At 43.5% G+C, this 22,324-nt stretch overlaps 1 protein-coding gene across 1 annotated transcript in view; it reads right to left on the bottom strand.

The window, feature by feature from the left end:
- Nucleotides 1–22,324, bottom strand: part of wdr32 (WD repeat domain 32) — a 76,666-nt gene that overhangs the window by 42,583 nt on the left and 11,759 nt on the right. The window contains exon 3 of the mRNA XM_072252145.1: nucleotides 4,812–5,009. Within this exon, the coding sequence (XP_072108246.1) occupies nucleotides 4,812–5,009 (198 nt within the window). The remainder of the gene's footprint in view (nucleotides 1–4,811; nucleotides 5,010–22,324) is intronic.

Raw genomic sequence — 22,324 nt, 5'->3', positions numbered from 1 at the left:
TCTTCCCTAGATTTACGCAGCCAACGAAACCGGGGGCTTCATCGCAGGGGTATCGTCTGGGATCAATTTTGTTAGATGCTGTGTAATTGTCCTGAGAAATGATCCAATGGGTTGTGTGTTTAAGTCTGTGCTAAGCTGGCCGGTAAAGTGATTACAATACGTGATTATGGATACTGCAGGAGTTGAGAGGTGGTGCAAATCCACTCGGTTACTGGTAATCAATGCGTGTGTGTTGAGCGGGGTAGACATTTATATTCTTGATGACTTGTCCATTTGAACTTTAAGTACTGATAAAGGCATAGGAACAGTTACAATTGTGGAGTGTAGGTTTGACAAAATGCTGGGCAAAGACTTTGTTTTAAAAACATAGAAAAACATAGAAACATAGAAAACCCACAGCACAATACAGGCCTTTCGGCCCACAAAGCTGTGCCAAACATGTACTTAATATAGAAAACACAAAATAATCTGCAGATGCTGGGGTCAAAGCAACACTCCCAACACGCTGGAGGAACTCAGCAGGTTGGGCAGCATCCGTAGAAAAGATCGGTCGACGTTTCGGGCCAGAACCCTTCGTCAGGACTGTAGGGGGAAGGGGCAGAGGCCCTATAAGGAAGGTGGGGGGAGGGTGGGAAGGAGAAGGCTGGTAGGTTCCAGGTGAAAAACCAGTAAGGGGAAAGATAAAGGGGTGGGGGAAGGGAAGCAGGGAAGTGATGGGCAGGAAAGGTGAAGAAAGAATACGGGAAAACACAATGGGTAGTAGAAGGAGGCGGAACCAAGCCTATTGTGTTTTCTCCTATTCTTTCTTCACCTTTCCTGCCTACCAGTCATTCCTACTCCCCTGCCTTCACCCCATACCCTTTGATGCCCTGGCTAATCAAGAAACTATCTGTCTCTGCCTTAAATAAATCAATGGTTTGGCCTCCACAGCCACTCGTGGCAACTAATTCCACAGATTTAACACCTTCTGACTACAGTAATTTCTCTGCATCTCAGTTCTAAATGGACATCCTTCAATCCTGAAACTGTGCTTTCTTGTCCTAGACTCCGCTACCATGGGAAATAACTTTGCCATATCTAATCTGTTCAGGAATGTTTCTATGAGATTCCGCCCCCCCCCCACCCCATTCTCCTGAACTCCAGGGAATAGAGCCCACGAGCTGCCAGACGTTCCCAATACGGTAACCCTTTCATTCCTGGAATCATTCTCATGAACCTCCTCTGAACCCTCTCCAATATCAGTATATCCTTTCTAAAATAGGGAGTCCAAAACCACACACAATACTCCGTGTGGTCTCATGAGTGCCTTATAGAGCCTCAACATCACATCCCTGCTCTTATACTCTATACCTCTAGAAATGAATGCTAACATTGCATTCGCCTTCTTCACAACCAACTCAGACTGGAGGTTAACCTTTAGAGTATCTTGCACAAAGACTTCCAAGTCCCTTTACACCTCTACATTTTGAATTCTCTTCCTGTCTAAATAATAGTCTGCCCGTTTATTTCTTCCACCAAAATGCATGACCATACACTTTCCAACATTGTATTTCATTTGCCACTTCCTTGCCCATTCCCCTAAACTATCCAAGTCTCTCTGTAGGCTCTCTGTTTCCTCAACACTACCCACTCCTCCACCTATCATCAGCAAATTTAGCCACAAATCCATTAATCCCATAGTCCAAATCATTGACAAACATCATAAAAAGCAGCGGTCCCAACACTGATCCCTGTGGAACTCCACTGGTAATGGCAGCCAGCCAGAATAGAATCCCTTTATTCCCACTCTCTGTTTTCTGCCAATCAGCCAATGCTCCACTCATGCTAGTAACTTCCCTGTAATTCCATGGGCTCTTATCTTGCTAAGCAGCCTCACGTGCGGCACCTTGTCAAAGGCCTTCTGAAAATCCAAGTACACCACATCTACTATATCTCCTAGAACCATAGAAACTACAGCACAGAAACAGGCCCTTTGGCCCTTCTTGGCTGTGCTGAACCATTTTCTGCCTAGTCCCACTGACCTGCACACGGACCATATCCCTCCATACACCTCCCATCCATGTATCTGTCCAATTTATTCTTAAATGTTAAAAAAAGAACCCGCATTTACCACCTCGTCTGGCAGCTCATTCCATACTCCCAACACTCTCTGTGTGAAGAAGCCCCCCCTAATGTTCCCTTTAAACTTTTCCCCCCTCACCCTTAACCCATGTCCTCTGGTTTTTTTCTCCCCTTGCCTCAGTGGAAAAAGCCTGCTTGCATTCACTCTATCTATACCCATCATAATTTTATATACCTCTATCAAATCCCTCCTCATTCTTCTACGCTCCAGGGAATAAAGTCCTAACCTATTCAACCTTTCTCTGTAACTGAGTTTCTCAAGTCCCGGCAACATCCTTGTAAACCTTCTCTGCACTCTTTCAACCTTATTTATATCTTTCCTGTAATTTGGTGACCAAAACTGAACACAATACTCCAGATTCGGTCTCACCAATGCCTTATACAACCTCATCATAAACTTCGATTAACAAAGGCCAATGTACCAAAAGCTCTCTTTAGGACCCTATCTACCTGTGACGCCACTTTTAGGGAATTTTGTATCTGTATTCCCAGATCCCTCTGTTCCACTGCACTCCTCAGTGCCTTACCATTAACCCTGTATGTTCTACCTTGGTTTGTCCTTCCAACGTGCAATACCTCACACTTATCAGTATTAAACTCCATCTGCCATTTTTCAGCCCATTTTTCCAGCTGGTCCAAGTCCCTCTGCAGGCTCTGAAAACCTTCCTCACTGTCTACTACACCTCCAATCTTTGTATCATCAGCAAATTTGCTGATCCAATTTACCACATTATCATCCAGATCATTGATATAGATGACAAATAACAATGGACCCAGCACTGATCCCTGTGGCACACCACTAGTCACAGGCCTCCACTCAGAAAAGCAATTCTCTACCACCACTCTCTGGCTTCTTCCACTCTCTGGCTTCTTCCATCGAGCCAATGTCTAATCCAATTTACCACCTCTCCATGTATACCTAGCAACTGAATTTTCCTAACTAACCTCCCATGCGGGACCTTGTCAAAGGCCTTACTGAAGTCCATGTAGACAATATCCACTGCCTTCCCTTCATCCACTTTCCTGGTAACCTCCTCGAAAAACTCCAACAGATTGGTCAAACATGACCTACCACGCACAAAGCCATGTTGACTCTCCCTAATAAGCCCCTGTTTATCCAAATGCTTGTAGATTCTGTCTCTTAGTACTCCCTCCAATAACTTACCTACTACTGACGTTAAACTCACTGGCCTATAATTTCCCAGATTACTTTTCGATCCTTTTTAAACAACGGAACAACATGAGCCACTTTCCAATCCTCCGGCACTTCACCTGTAGACAGCGACATTTTAAATATTTCTGCCAGGGCCCCCGCAATTTCAACACTAGTCTCCTTCAAGGTCCGAGGGAATACTCTGTCAGGTCCCGGGGATTTATCCACTTTAATTTTCCTCAAAACAGCAAGCACCTCCTCCTTTTCGATCTGTACAGTTTCCATGGTCTCACTACTTGATTCCCTCAATTCCATAGATTTCATGCCAGCTTCCTTAGTAAATACAGACGCAAAAAACCTATTTAAGATCTCCCTCACTTCCTTTGGTTCCGCACAAAGCCGACCACTTTGATCTTCAAGAGGACCAATTTTATCCCTTACAATCCTTTTGCTCTTAATATACTTGTAAAAGCTCTTTGGATTCTCCTTCACTTTGACTGCCAAGGCAACCTCATGTCTTCTTTTAGCCGTCCTGATTTCTTTCTTAAGTATTTTCTTGCACTTCTTATACTCCTCAAGCACCTGATTTATCCCCTGTTTCCTATACATTTCATACAACTCCCTCTTCTTCTTCATCAGAGTTGCAATATCCCTTGAGAACCAAGGTTCCTTATTCCTATTCAATTTGCCTTTAATCCTGACAGGAACATACAAACTCTGCACTCTCAAAATTTCCCCTTTGAAGGCTTCCCACCTACCAATCACATCTTTGCCAGAGGACAACCTGTCCCAATCCATGCTTTTTAGATTCTTTCTCATTTCTTCAAATTTGGCCTTCTTCCAGTTCAGAACCTCAACCCTAGGACCCTCTCCTTGGTCTACCCTGCTTGTAATTTCCTCAAAAAATTGCAGTAGGTTAGTCAGGCAGTATTTTCCTTTCAGGAAATCATGCTGGCTTTGGCCTATCTTGTCATGTGCCTCCAGGTTCTCCGTAATCTCATCTCTAACAATCGATTCCAACAACTTCCCAACCACTGATGTCAGGCTAACAGGTCTATAGTTTCTTTTCTGCTGCCTCCCACCTTTCTTAAATAGCGGAGTAACATTTGCAATTTTCCAGTCATCCAGTACAATGGCAGAATCTATCGATTCTTGAAAGATCATTGTTAATGCCTCCTCAATCTCTCCAGCTACTTCCTTCAGAACCCGAGGATGCTGTCCATCAGGTCCAGGAGATTTATCCACCCTCAGACCATTAAGCTTCCTGAGCACCTTCTCAGTCGTAATTTTCACTGCACGTACTTCACTTCCCTGACACTCTTGAATGTCCGGTATACCACAGGCTTCTTCTACTGTGAGGACTGATGCAAAATACACATTCAGTTCCTCTGCCATCTCTGCGTCTCCCATTACAATATCTCCAGCGTCATCTTCTATTGGTCCTATATCTACCCTCAACTCTCTTTTATTCTTCCCTGTAGAATCATGCTAAACACAACTTTTCCAAAGTGTTAGCAAAAAATATGCAAACACATACCTATTAGTGTCCCAGGTGATTACATTTCCATCAAATCCTGATGTAACCAGCAGTCTTGTGTTAGTATCATACTCAATGTTCTTTACCCAACTCGTATGGCCATGCAAGGTGCAAACCTTCGTGTTGAGGTTTCGTAAGTCCCACAGTGCCACTGTGGTGTCATCAGAACAAGTAGCAAATAGCCTGTTGTCAAGAAACCTAAAGGAAAAGCAGAGAACGCACAGATATTACAACAATTATAAAACACCAGTGCAGTGTAGCATTCACTGAATGTGGTCTTTAATTAAAATCTAAACTGTGTGTGTCCACACACACACACATGCACACACACACACGTACACACACACACAGACACACATACACGCACACACACACACACACACACACACACACACAAACGTACGCACACAGACACACACACACACACACACACACACAGACAGGTACACCCCAAAAATATAACATTCTCATCTCAATCCTATACAGATCAAAACTACAGAATGAACAAACTGAAAGCAACTCAATCTGCTGGTCAACCAGCATCTCTGGGAAGAAAGGAATTAATGACGTTGAAATACTGCATCAGGATTTATTTCACAAATGGTTTATTGCTCCAGATTCTAGAATCTACCATATGGCCATAACATACAGGAGCAGAATTAGACTATTAGGCCCATCATGTCTGCTCTGACATTTCATCATGGCTGATCCACTTTCCCTCTCAGCCCCAGTCTCCTGCATTCTCCCCGTATCCTTTCATGCCCTGACCAACCAAGAATCTAACAACCTCTGCCTTAAATATATGTAAAGACTTGGCTTCCACAGCCCCCTGTGGCAATGAAGTCTATAGATTCAGCACTCTTTGGCTGAAGAAATTCCTCATCTCCATTCTAAAAGGACACCCCTCTATTCTGAGGCTGTGTCCTCTGGTCCTAGACTCTACAAGCAGTGGAAATATCCTCTCCACATTCTCTCTGTCGAGACAAGACCATAAGACAAAGGAGCAGAATTAGTCCATTTAGTCCAGTGAGTCTGCTCTGCCATTCAATCATGGCTGATCAGTTTTTCCCCCTCCTCAGCCCCACTCCCGAGCTTTTTCCCCGGAACTTTTGATGCCATGTCCAATCAAGAACATCTCAATCTCTGCCTTAAATGACCTGGCCTCCACAGCTGCCTGTGGTAACATATTCCACAAGTACACCACCCTCTGGCTAAAGAAATTTCTCCACATCTCTGTTTTAAATAGACTCCCCTCTATCCTGAGGCAGTGGCCTCCTGTCCTAGACTTCCCCCACCATGGAAAACATCCTTTCTACTTCTACTCTGTCTAGGCCTTTCAAAATTCAAAAGGTTTCAATGAGATCCGCCCCCCCCATCCTTCTTAAGGGTGATTTATACTTGTGCGTCAAGCTTACGCCATAATCTACGCAAGTGGGCAACGCCGTTGTGAGCATTTATACTTGTGCGTTGGTGTGTCTGCATCATTCTGCAATTCGCGCACGTAACGCATGCGCACACACCTGCCCGTGCAAGGCTTCATGGTCACAGTAGTCTTTCTTGGGGTAAACAAATTTAAAGCCAGCGTCTTTTTTCATAAAAGCAAAATGTGTCCTCCATAATTTCGGAGGTCTGTAGAGCTTTATGGAAAGCATTGCAGCCAGAGTTCCTTCCCTGCCCTTCAGTCGCCCAATGGGAAGCTATTGCAGCGTAGGAGGAGATGCGATGCTACCAATCACACAGTGTTTGCAGTCTGCGTTGCCACAACGCGTGGTTACATTTTGGCAGAGGTGCGTGTCAGGCTACAGCGTAGGGATCCGTGTAAGCACTGTGTAGGGTTCGCAGCTACGCCGTACTACGGTGTCGATTTGACGCAGAAGTATAAATCAGCCTTAAATTCCAGCGAGTACAGACCAGAGTTACCTATGATAAACCTTTCATTCCCAGAATTATCCTTGTGATTCTCCTCTAAACTTTCTCCAAAGCCAGCACATCTTTTCTTCGATGAGGAGCCCAAAACTGTTCACAATACTCAAAGTGAAGCCTCACCAGTACTTTATAAAGCTTCAGAATCACATCTCTACTCTTGTATTCTAGACCTCTTGAAGTGAATGCTAACATTGCATTTGCCTTCCTCACCATAGACTATACCTGCAAGTTAACCTTAAGGGTATTCTGCACAAGGACTCCCAAAGTCCTTTGCATCTCATACTTTTGGATTTTTCTCCCAGTTCAGAAAATAATCTGCACATTTATTTCTTCTACCAAAGTGCAAGATCATGAATTTTCCAACATTGTATTTCATTTGCCACTTTCTTACCCATTCTTCTAATCTAAGTCCTACTGCAGCCTATCCGTTTCCTCAATACTACTTGCCCTCCACCAATATTCGTATCATCTGCAAACTTGGAACAAAGCCATCTATTACACCATCATTTATATACAGCACAAAAAGAAGTGGTCCCAGCAGCGAACCCCTGCGGAACACTACTAGTCACTGGCAGCCAACCAGAAAAGGATCCTTTTATTCCACTGACTGCCTACTACCAATCAGCCAAAGCTCTAACCTTGCCAGTAACTTTCCTGTAATACCATGGGCTCTTAATTTGGTAAGCAGCCTCATGTGTGGCACCTTGTCAAAGGCTTTCTGAAATTCCAGATGTATAACATGCACAGCATCCCCTTTATCTATCCTACGTGCAATCTCCTCAAAAAATTCCAACAGTTCGTCAGACTGAAGGTTTGGCATGTCTTCACTGTGGAAGACACTAGCAGTTTGCCAGGTGCCTGCGTGTATCAGGGAGCAGGGGTGAGTACCATTGCCATTACAAAGGAAAAAGTGCAATGCAAACTGACAAGATCTTAAGGTGAATAAGTCACCTGGACCAGATAGACTACATCTCAGAGTCCTGAGAGAGGTTGCTGAAGAGATAACGGATGCATTGGTCATGATCTTTCAGGAAACACCTCTTTTTTCCTTATAGGGAGAGAGAGAGAGCCCGTGGTATGTCGAATTACTGGGTGAACGAGAAATCTTTGGGGTATTGCAAGTCTGTGTCTTTACTGATGCTTTGCTGCACGGTTGAGTGCTCGGTGGGGGACCAATGCTTTTTTTGCTGGTGGTGGAGGGGGAGTCATTGCTTTGCTGCTGTTTACACATGGGGGGGTGCTCGGGGGGGGGCTTTGGGCTTCTAATATTTAACTGTCATTCATTCTCTGGGGTAGTTCTCTGCTTTCATGGACCATTGCAAAGAAAAAAAATTTCAGGATGTATATTGTATACATTTCTCTGACATTAACTGTACCTTTGAAACCTTTGAATCATTTGATTCTGGCACGGTCCCAGAGGACTGGAAATTTTCAAAAGTCAGTCAACTCGTTAAGAAGAGAGGATGACAAAAGAAAGGAAATTACAGGCCAATCAGCCTAACCTCAGTGGTTAGGAAAGTGTTGGAGTCTATTATTAAGAATGAGGTTTCAGGGTACATGGGTACTAATGATTATGTCAAAGTCAGCTTGGTTTCGGTAATGGGAAATCTTGCCTGACAAATCTGTGTAATGTGCTGTAAGGTATCACTGCTAATGTAATGGCCTCTCTGTAATTTTTCAGTGCTAGGGGTTTGGGAATGTGTGCTAGCCAATGAGAAGCGGGTTGTTCTTTCTTGTGGGCCTGGGAGCAGGGATTTGGCGGTCTCTTGTTGGCGAGAGGTGAAGAGAGAAGACGCAAATGGAAAGAGTTGGTAGACCAGCAGGCAGAGTGGACTCGGAGCGACAGTCAGGGGAGGTCGATGGGGGTTGAGTGGATGATTCTGTGAGCTCCAACGTGTACTTTAGACTGTTTCATTAAAATGGGCCCTTTTTCTTTTTATTTTCTCTACTAACCCTATAGTCAGATTAAGATTTATAAAGTTTAATCCTTTAATTGCATATGGTGTACTGTCTGATATTTTGCAGTTCAGATTTGTAACCGTGCAACATATCACGTAGCATCCACACGAACGAGATTTCTCAGTTTGGCTGGGCTAGAGGCCGTCTTACCCGAGACAAAAATGTATGCTGGCCGAACCTCAGGGTTACATCTATTAGAATTCTTCGAGGAAGTAACAAACAGGGTGGACAAAGGAGAAGCAGTGGATGTAATTTACTTGGATTTTCAGAAGGCATTTGATAAGATGCCACACATGAGGCTGCTTAACAGATTCTCCACTCTTTGACTGAAGAAATTCCTCCACATCTCCATTCTGAATGGATGCTCTTCTAATCTGAGTCTGTGTCCTCTGATCTTGGACACTCCTGTCATAGGAAAACTCCTCTCCACATCAACTCTATCAAGGTCTTTCACCATCCTCATTGAAACCTCATTCTTCTGAATTCCAGTGAATAAAAGCCCAGAGTCAAATGGTCATCAGTTGATAAGCCATTCAAACCTGGAATAGGTTTCGGGAACCTGCTTTGAAACCTCTCCAGTTTCAGCATATCCCTTCTAAGGTAAGAGGCCCAAATCTGCTCACAATACTACGCGAGGCCTCACGGTGTTTTACACAGTCTCAACACTCCACCCTTGTTTTTATATTCTAGTCCTATTGAAATGAATGCTAACGTCGCATCTGCCTTCCTCAACACAGACACAACCTGCAAAATAACCTTTAGGGAATCCTCAGATTTTTGAATTTTCTCTCCATTTAGAAAACAGTAATCTTTTCATTTCCTCTACCAAAGTGCATGACCATATACCTCCTGACACTGTATTCCATTCGCCACTTCTTTGCCCATTCTCCTCATCTGTCTAACCCCTTCTGCAGCCTCTCTACTTTCTCAAAACACCTGCCCTCCACCTGTCTTTGCATCATCTGCAAACTTTGTAACAAAAAAATCAATTCCATTATCCAAATCTTGATATATAATGTTAAAAGAAGTGGTCACAACACACAGATCCCTGTGGGACACCACTAGTCACTAGCAGCCAACCAGAAAATGCTCCTTTTATTCCCACTCTGCCTCCTGCCAATCAGCCACAGCTTTATCCAGGCTAGGATCTTTTCTGTAATACCATGGGCTCATAGCTTGTTAAGCAGCCTCGTGGGTGGTACCTTGTCAAGGGTCTTCTGAAAATCCAACTACACACCATCAACTGATTCTCCCTTGTCTATCCTGCCTGTTACTTCTTCAAAGAATTCCAACAGATTTGTCAGGCAAGATTTTCCCTTGAGGAAACCAAGCTGACTACGGCCTATTTTATCATGTGCCTCCAAGTACCCCAAAACAACATCCACAACAATCAACTCCAACATCTTCCCAACTACTAGTCATAGTCATACTTTATTGATCCTGGGGGAAATTGGTTTTCATTACAGTTGCACCATAAATAATTATATAGTAATGAAACCATAAACAGTTAAATAGTAATATGTAATTTATGCCAGGAAATAAGTCCAGGACCAGCCTATTGGCTCAGGGTGTCTGACCCTCCAAGGGAGGAGTTGTAAAGTTTGATGGCCACAGGCAGGAATGACTTCTTATGACGCTCTGTGCTGCATCTTGGTGGAACAAAGGCCTATACTAACTGTTCTTCTGCCTCTCTCCCTTCTTAAGGTGTGAAGAGATGACTGCAATTCTCCAGTCTTTCAGGACCCTTGCAGAATCAAGTGATTCTTGAAAGATCATTGCTAATGCCTCCACAATCTCTTTAGTCACCTCTTTCAGAACTCTGGGTGTACACCATCTTGTCCAGGTGATTTGCCTACCTTCAGACCTTTCCGTTTTCCAAGAACCTTCTCCCTAGTAATAGTATTTTCACACACTTCATGACCCCCTAACACCTGGAACTTCCACTATACCGCTAGTGTCTTCCACAGTGCAAGATGCTTATTCAGTTCATCCGCCATTTCCTTGTCCTCCATTACTATCTCTCTAGCATTGTTTTCCAGCTGTCTAATATCCACTCTCACCTCTCTTTTACACTTCATGAAACTTTTGGTATTCTCTATAATTCTCTAGCTTACTTTCAAATTGTATTTTTACCTGAATGATTTTGTTTATACTTTATTGTCGCCAAACAATTGATACTAGAGCGTACAATGATCATAGCGATATTTGATTCTGCTCTTCGTGCTCCCTGGAGTACAAATCGATAGTAAATATTAAAAATTTAAATTATAAATCATAAATAGAAAATAGAAAAGGGAAAGTAAGGTAGTGCAAGAAAACTGAGAGGCAGGTCCGGATATTTGGAGGGTACGGCCCAGATCCGGGTCAGGATCCGTTCAGCAGTCTCATCACAGTTGGAAAGAAGCTGTTCCCAAGTCTGACCGTATGAGTCTTCAAGCTCCTGAGCCTTCTCCCGGAGGGAAGAGGGACGAAAAGTGTGTTGGCTGGGTGGGTTGTGTCCTTGATTATCCTGGCAGTACTGCTCCGACAGCGTGCAGTGTAAAGTGAGTCCACGGACGGAAGATTGGTTTGTGTGATGTGCTGGGTTTTAGTTGCCTTATGTTGGTATTTAAAAGCTTCTCAATCCTCTAACTTCCCACTAATCTTTGCTGCCTCTCTGGCTTTTATGTGGGTGTTGACTTCCCTTGTTAGCCATGGTTGTATCATAGAAACATAGAAAACCTACAGCACAATACAGGCCCTTCAGCCCACAAAGCTGTGCCGAACATGTCCTTATCTCAGAACTACCTAAGCTTACCCACAGCCCTTTATTTTTCTAAACTCCATGTATCCATGCAGGAGTCTCTTACAAGACCCTATCGTTTCCACCTCCACCACTGTCGCTAGCAGCCCATTCCACACACTCACCACGCTCTTCATAAAAAAACTTGCCCCTGACATCTCTTCCGTACCTACTTCCAAGCACCTTAAAACAATGCCCTTTAACGCTAGACATTTCAGCCCTGGGAAAAAGCCTTTGACTATCCACATGATCAATGCCTCTCATTATCTTGTACACCTCTATCAGGTCACCTCTCATCCTCCGTCATTCCAAGGAGAAAAGGCCGAATTCATTCCACCAACTTACCAACCTGTCTCATTTCTCCCTATAACTCAGTCGGAGTCCTGGCAACATCCTAGTAAATCTCCCCCACAAGCTCTTAGACTTCTGAACTCCCGGCCTTATCATCTTCAAAGTGCCACTGGTTAATCTGTTCCATACCTTCCAATATTTAAAATGAATGCACTTTAGTTCGTTATTTAAGTGTGATTCTTCTGTAGATTTTACCCTTACCTTCATAAGTTATCGTGTGTTCTGTGTACTACTCTGCTTTACACCCTGGTTCAGAGGAACGTTGTCTCATTTCTATATACATTACATACGTTAGATACATGTATATAGATAAATGACAATAGACTTGACTTGACTAGATCTTATTTGCACTATTTGCAGTTAATCACATCTTTCCTATAACAGGGTAACCAAAACTGAGCACAATATTCTAAGTGTGGCCTCACTGATATATTGTACAATTGCAACATAACTCTGCCGTTTGTATAATTTGATGCCCAGACTGATGAGAAGCATGCAGTGCCTATAAAAAGTATTCACCCCCCCCCATAAGTTTTCATGATTTATTATTTTACTACATTGAATCACAGTGGATTTAATTTGGCTTTTTTTGACACCGATCAACAGAAAAAGTCCCTTTCACGTCAAAGTGAAAACATATCTCTACAAAGTGATCTAAATTAATTACAAATACAAAACAAAAAAAAACTGATTGCATAAGTATTTACTCCCCCTTTCACATGACAAAGCAAATCATCACTGGCGTAGCCAATTGGCTTTAGAAATCACATAATCAGTTAAATGAAGATCTGTTTTTGAAGACCTGTGAGCAATCAAGGTGTTTCAGTTGATTGTTAGTAAAAATACACCTGTATCTGGAAGTTCCAACAACTGGTGAGTCAGAAACAAGAGAAAATCTGCAGATGCTGGAAATCCGAGCAACACACACAAAATGCTGGAGGAACTCAGCAGGCCAAGCAGCAGCTATGGAAAAGCGTACAGTCGAGATTTCGGGCTTTGTCCCCCATTACTACCCCATTACTACCTCACCAGCATCATTTTCCAGTGGTCCAATATCAATTCTCACCTCCCTTTTACTCTTTATATAACTGAAAAAACTTCTGGTATCCTGCTTTATATTACTGACTCTAGGCTAATTTAACATTGTGCAGGTTGATTGAAGAATCAAATGGTTGAAGGGAGGTATCTGTTCGTGAGCTGGTGGTATGGAACTCCTGCCTGACGGGAGGTGTGAGAAGACTGTGCAGTACAATGCAGGATGCTACTGTTGAGATAACACCTCCTGTAAATACTACTGATGGTACAGAGCAATGTGCAGTTCCTTCAGCTCCTGCACATTGGAATTGAGCAAGTTCACTGACAACTGAATGTCTTTAACCTTCTCAGGGAGGGAGGGCACTGGTGCCTGCCTTGTGATTGCATCGATGTACTGGGCCCAGGACAGGTCATCTGACATGTTCATGGCCAGGTACTTAAAGCTGTGGATTCTCTCCACCATTACTGATCACCCATATAGACAGGCATCCAAATCACCACAGGCTGAATTATCATAATCCTACAGCCTCTTGGCAGCTAATCAAAATTTCACATATTCTCACTTCGCGTCACAAGAGCACATCTCCAACTTTAAAAAAAAATCAACCGGACACATTAACTTAAAACCCACCACAATAATCCGATACCAAAATTCAAAGTTGAAAGTAAAATGTATTATCTGAGTATATACATGTCACCACATACAACCGTGAGATTCTTTTTCCTGTGGGCATACTGAGCAGATCTATAGAACAGTAATTGTAAGCATGATCAATGAACAAGAAACTGTGCAAATGCAAATACACTCAGACCCCACATAGTGCTGATTTGTTACAACACGGTTATTCAACTCTTTATTGAAATTTTTAAAAATTACAAAAATTCACTCCAATCAACACTTAAAACTTCTGAAGAGCGGACGCCATGACAGCAAACATTCAACCAGCCAATGAGAGCACTTTACATATGCTCTGAGCCACTCACAGCCAATCACGTGCCAGTTCACACATTGCCCTCCCTGCATATGTAAACGTTCTTGCTCCCTCGCCAACTTTCCCCATTTTTTTTCCAGCCGGAATATCTGGAAAACAGCCTGCAACTTCCAGTGAGGGTAGTGCATCAAAGATATCTAGGAAAAGCATTAGCATTTAAACTGCAAGTGATACAGCGTTTGGAAGCTGGTGAGTGTCAGGTTGATGTTGGCTTCTCTTTTAAATTGACTACATCGATGATCAGGACAATTATAAAAAAATGCAGACAAGATAAAAGATTCTGCAACGACGACCTCAAAGTTATTAATGAAGGTGACTCATTTCACTTGTTTGAAAAAAAATGGAAAATAGGCAAAATATATGGACGGATGAACACACACAATGAAACATGCCCCTAAGCCAGCTGATAATGACAGAAAAGGCAAGGAGCATCTTCAATCATATTCAAGAAGAAAAACTTGATACACCGGTAACATTCACAGCCAACAGAGATCGGTTTGATAGACTTAAACAGCACAGTAACCTCCATAGCATATGTACCTCTGGTGAAGCGGCTAGTACAGACAGCAAGGCAGCCCAGGATTTCCCTGCAACATTGAAGCCATAATCAAAAAGGACAGTTACACTCCCGAGCTTGCAGTCAATGCGGATGAACCGGCCTATTTTAGAAGAGTGCCTTCTTGTACTTCCACTTCCTGAGAAGAGAGGCGTACACCTGGGTTTCAGGCTGCAAAGGATCGGTTGAAACATTTCTTCAGCCAAAGAGTGGAATTTGTTACCACAGGCACCTGAGGAGGCCAGGTTGTTGGGTGTACTTAAGGCAGAGATTGATAGGTTTCTGATTGGAAATGGCATCAAAGTTTACCAGGAGATGATCTGTGGTGTACAAAGGCTGTTGTAGATCTAGTCAAGAAGAAAAGAAGAGCTTACGAAAGGTTCAAAAAACTAGGTAATAATAGAGAGCTAGAAAATTAGATACAGATGAGAGGTCAGGGGCAAGTTTTTTTTTTACTCAGAGAGTGGTGAGTGCGTGGAATGGGCTGCCGGCAACGGTGGTGGAGGTGGATAGGATAGGGTCTTTTAAGAGACTTTTGGATAGGTACATGGAGCTTAGAAAAATAGAGGGCTATAGGTAACCCTAGTAACTTCGAAGGTAGGGACATGTTCGGCACAATTTTGTGGGCCGAAGGGCCTGTATTGTGCTGTAGGTTTTCCATGTTTCTATTATAAGGCTAGCAGGAAGGAGCTTAAGAATGAAATTAGGAGAGCCAGAAGGGGCCTTGTTGGAGAGGATTAAGGAAAACCCCAAGGCATTCTACAAGTATGTGAAAAGCAAGAGGATAAGATGTGAGAGAATAGGACCAATCAAGTGTGACAGTGGAAACGTGTGTATAGAACCGGAAGAAATAACAGAGGTACTTAATGAGTACTTTGCTTTAGTATTCACTACAGAAAAGGACCTTGGCGATTGTAGGGATGACTTGCAGTGGACTGAAAAGCTTGAGCATGTAGATATTAAGGAAGAAGATGTGCTGGAGCTTTTGGAAAGCATCAAGTTGGATAAGTCACCGGGACCGGATGAGATGTACCCCAGGCTACTGTGGGAAGCGAGGGAGGAGATTGCTGAGCCTCTGGCAATGACCTTTGCATCATCAATGGGGACGGAAGAGGTTCTGGAGGATTGGAGGGTTGCGGATGTTTTTCCCTTATTCAAGAAAGGGAGTAGGGATAGCCCAGGAAATTATAGACCAGTGAGTCTTACTTCAGTGGTTGGTAAGCTGATGGAGAAGATCCTGAGAGGCCGGATTTATGAATATTTGGAGAGGCATAATCTGATTAGGAATAGTCGGCATGGCTTTGTCAAAGGCAGGTTGTGCCTTACGAGCCTGATTGAATTTTTTGAGGATGTGACTAAACACATTGATGAAGGAAGAGCAGTAGATGTAGTGTATATGGATTTCAGCAAGGCATTTGATAAGGTACTCCATGCAAGGCTTATTGAGAAAGTAAGGAGGCACAGGATCCAAGGGGACATTGCTTTGTGGATCCAGAACTGGCTTACCCACAGAAGGCAAAGAGTGGTGTTGTAGACGGGTCATATTCTGCATGGAGGCTACTGACCAGATGTGCCTCAGGGATCTGTTCTGGGACCCCTACTCTTTGTGATTTTTATAAATGACCTGGATAAGGAAGCGGAGGGATGGGTTCGTAAATTTGCTGATGACACAAATGTTGGGAGTGTTGTGGATAGTGTGGAGGGTTGTCAGAGGTTACAACAGGACATTGATAGGAAGCAAGACTGGGCTGAGAAGTGGCAGATGGAGTTCAACCCAGATAAGTGTGAGGTGGTTCATTTTTGTAGGTCAAATATGATGGCAGAACATAGCATTAATGGCAAGACTCTTGGCATTGTGGAGGATCAGAGGGATCTTGGGGTCTGAGTCCGTAGGATGCTCAAAGCAGTTGCGCAAGTTGACTCTGTGGTTAAGAAGACATACGGTGTATTGGCCTTCATCAATCGTGGGATTGAGTTTGAAAGCCGAGAGGTAATGTTCCCTTATTCAAGCTATATAAAACCCTGGTCAGACCCCAATTGGAGTACTGTGCTCAGTTCTGGTCACCTCACTACAGGAAGGATGTGGAAGCCATAGAAAAGGTGCAGAGGAGATTTACAAGGATGTTGCCTGGATTGGGGAGCATGCCTTGTGAGAATAGGTTGAGTGAATTTGGCCTTTTCTCCTTGGAGCGACGGAGGATGAGAGGTGACCTGATAGAGGTGTACAAGATAATGAGAGTCATTGATCGTGTGGATAGTGAGAGGCTTTTCCCCAAGGCTGAAATGGCTGGCATGAGAGGGCACGGTTTTAAGGTGCTTGGAAGTTGGCACAGAGATGTCAGGGGTAAGTTATTGTTGTTTTTTTTTCTTATGCAGAGAGCGGTGAGTGCGTAGAATGGGCTGCCGGCGGCAGTGGTGGAGGCGGATACGATAGGGGCTTTTTAGAGACTCCTGGATGGCTACATGGAGCTTAGGAAAATAGAGGACTATGGGTAAAGCCTAGGTAGTTCTAAAGTAGGGACATGTTCGGCACAGTTTTGTGGGCCAAAGGGCCTGTATTGTGCTGTAGGTTTTCTGTGTTCTCTGTTCTGTGAGAAGGCCAGGGATGGGACTGAGGAGGGGGGGAAAAAGGATCAGTATGATTGAATGGCAGAGCACTCGAGGGGCCAACTGGACTAATTCTGCCTGAATGTCTTATAATCTAACTCTCCTGCTCGGAGGCAGTGCAAAAGGAGACTTTAAGTTAAAGCCTATGATTGGTTATCACTCTGAAACACCACAAGCAAGGAAAGGTCTTTTAAAGTCAAGTCTACCAGTGATTTGGAAATCAAACAAGAAAGTCTGGGTGATGATTGATGTTTTCCGAAATAGGTTTGTTTCACATTTTCGTCCAGCAGTGAAGGGGTATTGTGAAGAGCACAACTTTGAACCTAAAGCATTGTTCAAGCTTGATAATGCCCCAGGCCACCCTGAGAATCTTGACATGCTTTGGAACCACATTCCTGTAGAAGTGGTTTACATTCCACCCAACACCACGTCATTACTCCAATCAATGGATCAAGGAGGAATATCGCACATTCAAATAACTGTAGAGGAACAAAAGGTCAAGACAAACAATCTATCAGGCAATCTTGGAAAAACGGCAATGTCATGAAAACTAGACAGTATCAGCGCAGCCTGGGATGAAGTAACTTCAAACTGCATAAACGAAGTGCAGAAGAAGCTATGGCTGGAAGCATACGATGACATCCAAGGATTTCAGGTGGAACCAGTCACCCTAAACGTCGTTGAGCTGGCCAATGAAGTGGGATTAGAGGACGTTAATCCTTGTGACTGTATTCTTATGGTGAGAGCCTTAATAACGAAGAGCTTCGAAAATTGGCTGAGCAACGCATCCTTGGCGAATCTGAGGACACGGATGAAGAAGAGGAAACGCAGGCAAGAAACCTCACCATGAAATTCCTCAGCACTAGCATCACCATGATCGCACAAATCATGGACCAGTTCATCGATAATGGGAGCGAAACAGTAAGGCAAAGAGAGATGCTCTTTATAGGATTTCCTGCTACTGATAACTGATTCATGAGAGGAAAGAAGCCAAAGTTAGAGAAGAAGCCAAAGTTAGAGAAGAACCCACAGCCTGGTCCCTCCCCTAAGATGTAAACACCACCCACTTCCTGTCGCTGCGCTGCACGGACGTACAGGTTACCCCTATTTGCATGTTCGTTACTCCACAAATTACTGTGTTTACATAAAATCATATATCATATATCTCAGGTTTGCTATTTTTAAAGCAGGCACACATGTTCATTTACATAATGTTGTAAATGACCCTGCACAGTGCTGATTTGCATAGCACTGATTTGCATAGTGCTGATTTGCATAGCACTCTGCCTCCAAGGAACACATCCTCAGCATTAAGTGGGGTCTGAGTACAAGTAGCAAAAAAAAAATAATAGCATGAAACAACCAGGTAAAGAGTCCTTAAAGTAAGACCATGGGTTGTGGGAACGCCAGAAATAGAATGAGTGTAGTTATCTCCTCTTGTTCAGGAGCCTGATGGTTGAGGGTTAGTAACTGTTCTTTAACTTGGTGGCGCGAGTCCTGAGTCACAATTCAAAAAGGGTGAGAAATGGAAACACCCTCCATCAAAGAAAATGTAATACTATAATCCCAATCAGCAGGACATCAAACCTTTCTTATTCTGATGCTGAGTAGAATCCAGTCTTGAAACAGCCACACGGGTTCCACCAAATCCATCGTTGCAACAAGAATGGAAGTAATCCATTCACATCAGAATAGTCAGTACAAAAGCTAGACTATGCGCCTTCCATATAGAATAGTCTCTGCACTAGATTTCAAATGTCTGAACAGGTTATCAGAATCAGATTAAGTTCAATATCATCAGCATACATCTTGAAATTTGTTGGTAAACAGCAGCAGTAAATTGCAATACATAATTAAAAACTGTAGATTTACAGTAAGTATATTTAAAAAGTTAAAATAGTGCAAAAAGAGAAAAAAAGTAGTGAGGTAGTGTTCATGGGTTCAATGTTCATCCAGAAATCGGATGGCGGAGGGGAAGGAGCTGCTCCTGAATCATTGAGTGTGTGTCTTCAAACTCCTGTACCTCCCTCCTGATGGTAGCGATGAGAAGAGGGCACGTCCTGGGTGATGGGGTCCTCAATGATGGCTGTCGCCTTGTTGAGGCATCACTCTTGGAGGATGCCCTGGATGCTGGGAAGGCCAGTGCTCATGATGGAGTTTACTGCAGCTTCTTCAATCCCGTGCAGTGGTCCCCACCCCACCATACCAGACAGTGATGCAGCCAGTTAGAATGCTCTCCACGGTACAGCTGTTAATTTGCAAGTGTCTTTGGTGACACACCACACCAAATCTCCTCAAACACCTAATGAAATAGCTGCCATTGTACCTTCTTTGTAACGGCATCAATATGTTGGGCCCAGGATAGATTCTCAGAGATGCTGACACCCAGGAACTTGAAATTTCTACTCTTTCTACTTCCGATCCCTCGATGAGGACTGATGTGTGTTCCCTCGTCTAATCCTTCCTGAAGTCCACAATCAGCTATTCGGTTTTACTGACGTTAAGTTGAAGGTTGTTACTGTGACACCACCCAACCAGCTGATCTGTCTTGCTCTTGTATGTCTTTTCATCACCAAATGAGATTCTGCCAGTAATGGTAGTGTGAACTTAAAGAAGGGTAACTTTGAAGGTATGAGACGTGAATTAGCTAAGATAGACTGGCAAATGACACTTAAAGGATTGACGGTGGATATGCAATGGCAAGCATTTAAAAATCGCATGGATGAACTACAACAATTGTTCATCCCAGTTTGGCAAAAGAATAAATCAAGGAAGGTAGTGCACCCGTGGCTGACAAGGGAAATTAGGGATAGTATCAATTCCAAAGAAGAAGCATATAAATTAGCCAGAAAAAGTGGCTCACCTGAGGACTGGGAGAAATTCAGAGTTCAGCAGAAGAGGACAAAGGGCTTAATTAGGAAGGGGAAAAAGATTATGAGAGACAGCTGGCAGGGAACATAAAAACTGACTGTAAAAGCTTTTATAGATATGTGAAAAGAAAAAGATTGGTTAAGACAAATGTAGGTCCCCTACATACAGAAACAGGTGAATTGATTACGGGGAGCAAGGACATGGCAGACCAATTGAATAACTACTTTGGTTCTGTCTTCACTAAGGAGGACATAAATAATCTTCTGGAAATAGTAGAGGACCAAGGGTCCAGTGATATGGAGGAACTGAGGGAAATACATGTTAGTCAGGAGGTGGTGTTAGGTAAATTGAAGGGATTAAAGGCAGATAAATCCCCAGGGCCAGATGGTCTGCATCCTAGAGTGCTTAAGGAAGTTGCCCAAGAAATAGTGGATGCATTAGTGATAATTTTTCAAAACTCGTTAGATTCTGGACTAGTTCCTGAGGATTGGAGGGTGGCTAATGTAACGCCACTTTTTAAAAAAGGAGGGAGAGAGAAACCAGGGAATTATAGACAGGTTAGCCCAACATCGGTGGTGGGGAAACTGCTAGAGTCAGTTATCAAAGATGTGATAACAGCACATTTGGAAAGCGGTGAAATGATCGGACAAAGTCAGCATGGATTTGTGAAAGGAAAATCATGTCTGACGAATCTCATTGAATTTTTTGAGGATGTAACTAGTAGAGTGGATAGGGGAGAACCAGTGGATGTGGTATATTTGGATTTTCAAAAGGCTTTTGACAAGGTCCCACACAGGAGATTAGTGTGCAAACTTAAAGCACACAGTATTGGGGGTAAGGTATTGATGTGGATAGAGAGTTGGTTGGCAGACAGGAAGCAAAGAGTGGGAATAAATGGGACCTTTTCAGAATGGCAGGCAGCGATTAGTGGGGTACCGCAAGGCTCAGTGCTGGGACCCCAGTTGTTTACAATATATATTAATGACTTGGATGAGGGAATTAAATGCAGCACCTCCAAGTTTGCGGATGACACGGAGCTGGGCAGCAGTGTTAGCTGTGAGGAGGATGCTAAGAGGATGCAGGGTGACTTGGATAGGTTAGGTGAGTGGGCAAATTCATGGCAGATGCAATTTAATATGGATAAATGTGAAGTTATCCACTTTGGTGGCAAAAACAGGAAAACAGATTATTATCTGAATAGTGGCCGATTAGGAAAAGGGGAGGTGCAACGAGACCTGGGTGTCATTATACATCAGTCATTGAAAGTAGGCATGCAGGTACAGCAGGCGGTGAAAAAGGCGAATGGTATGCTGGCATTCATAGCAAGAGGATTCCAGTACAGGAGCAGGGAGGTACTACTGCAGTTGTACAAGGCCTTGGTGAGACCACACCTGGAGTATTGTGTGCAGTTTTGGTCCCCAAATCTGAGGAAAGACATCCTTGCCATAGAGGGAGTACAAAGAAGGTTCACCAGATTGATTCCTGGGATGGCAGGACTGTCATATGATGAAAGACTGGATCGACTAGGCTTATACTCGTTGGAATTTAGAAGATTGAGGGGGGATCTGATTGAAACGTATAAAATCCTAAAGGGATTGGACAGGCTAGATGCAGGAAGATTGTTCCCGATGCTGGGGAAGTCCAGAACAAGGGGTCACAGTTTGAGGATAAAGGGGAAGCCTTTTAGGACCGAGATGAGGAAAAACTTCTTTACACAGAGAGTGGTGAATCTGTGGAATTCTCTGCCACAAGAAACAGTTGAGGCCAGTTCATTGGCTATAGTTAAGAGGGAGTTAGATGTGGCCATGATCATACTGAATGGTGGTGCAGGCTTGAAGGGCCGAATGGCCTATTCCTGCACCTATTTTCTATGTTTCTATGTTTCTATGACCCTCGGGCTCGGCCAGCTCTTGTCCGTCCAGGGGAGAACAGCCTCTGAGAAATCACCTTTCTGTGGATGCTGTGTGATGTACCACCCAGTTACAAACTCGCACCACAAAATATCAGACCGTACACCATATGCAATTAAATGTTTGAACTTTATGAATCTTAATCTGAATATAGGGCTGGTAATGAAATTAAGAAAAAGGGCCCATTTTAATGAGAAGTCAAAAATACAAGTTGGAGCTCACTCATTCGCCATTCTTCCTCCGAGTGTCGCTGACCTACGCTACCGTCCGGTGGTCTACCTGCCCTCTCCACACACGTCTTCCCTCTTCATCTCTCAACAAAAAAACCGCGAAAAGTCTCCTTCCAGATCCACAAAACAGAGCAACAATCTCCTGATTGGCTAACATGCATACCACGGTCGAGTTATCTTCAGTCATAACCCAAACATTGCTGCTACAGAGCAATCATTACCTCAGCAGTGAACATTACAGAGAAGCCATTTCATTAGCTGTGAATCTTTACAGCGCGTTACAGATGTATCATT

The sequence above is a fragment of the Mobula birostris genome, chromosome 3, assembly GCF_030028105.1.
Source record: "Mobula birostris isolate sMobBir1 chromosome 3, sMobBir1.hap1, whole genome shotgun sequence".
NCBI classification, from domain to species: Eukaryota; Metazoa; Chordata; class Chondrichthyes; order Myliobatiformes; family Myliobatidae; genus Mobula; species Mobula birostris.
The sequence above is the reverse complement of the archived record's forward strand: the minus strand, read 5'-3'. Positions and strand labels throughout refer to the sequence as shown.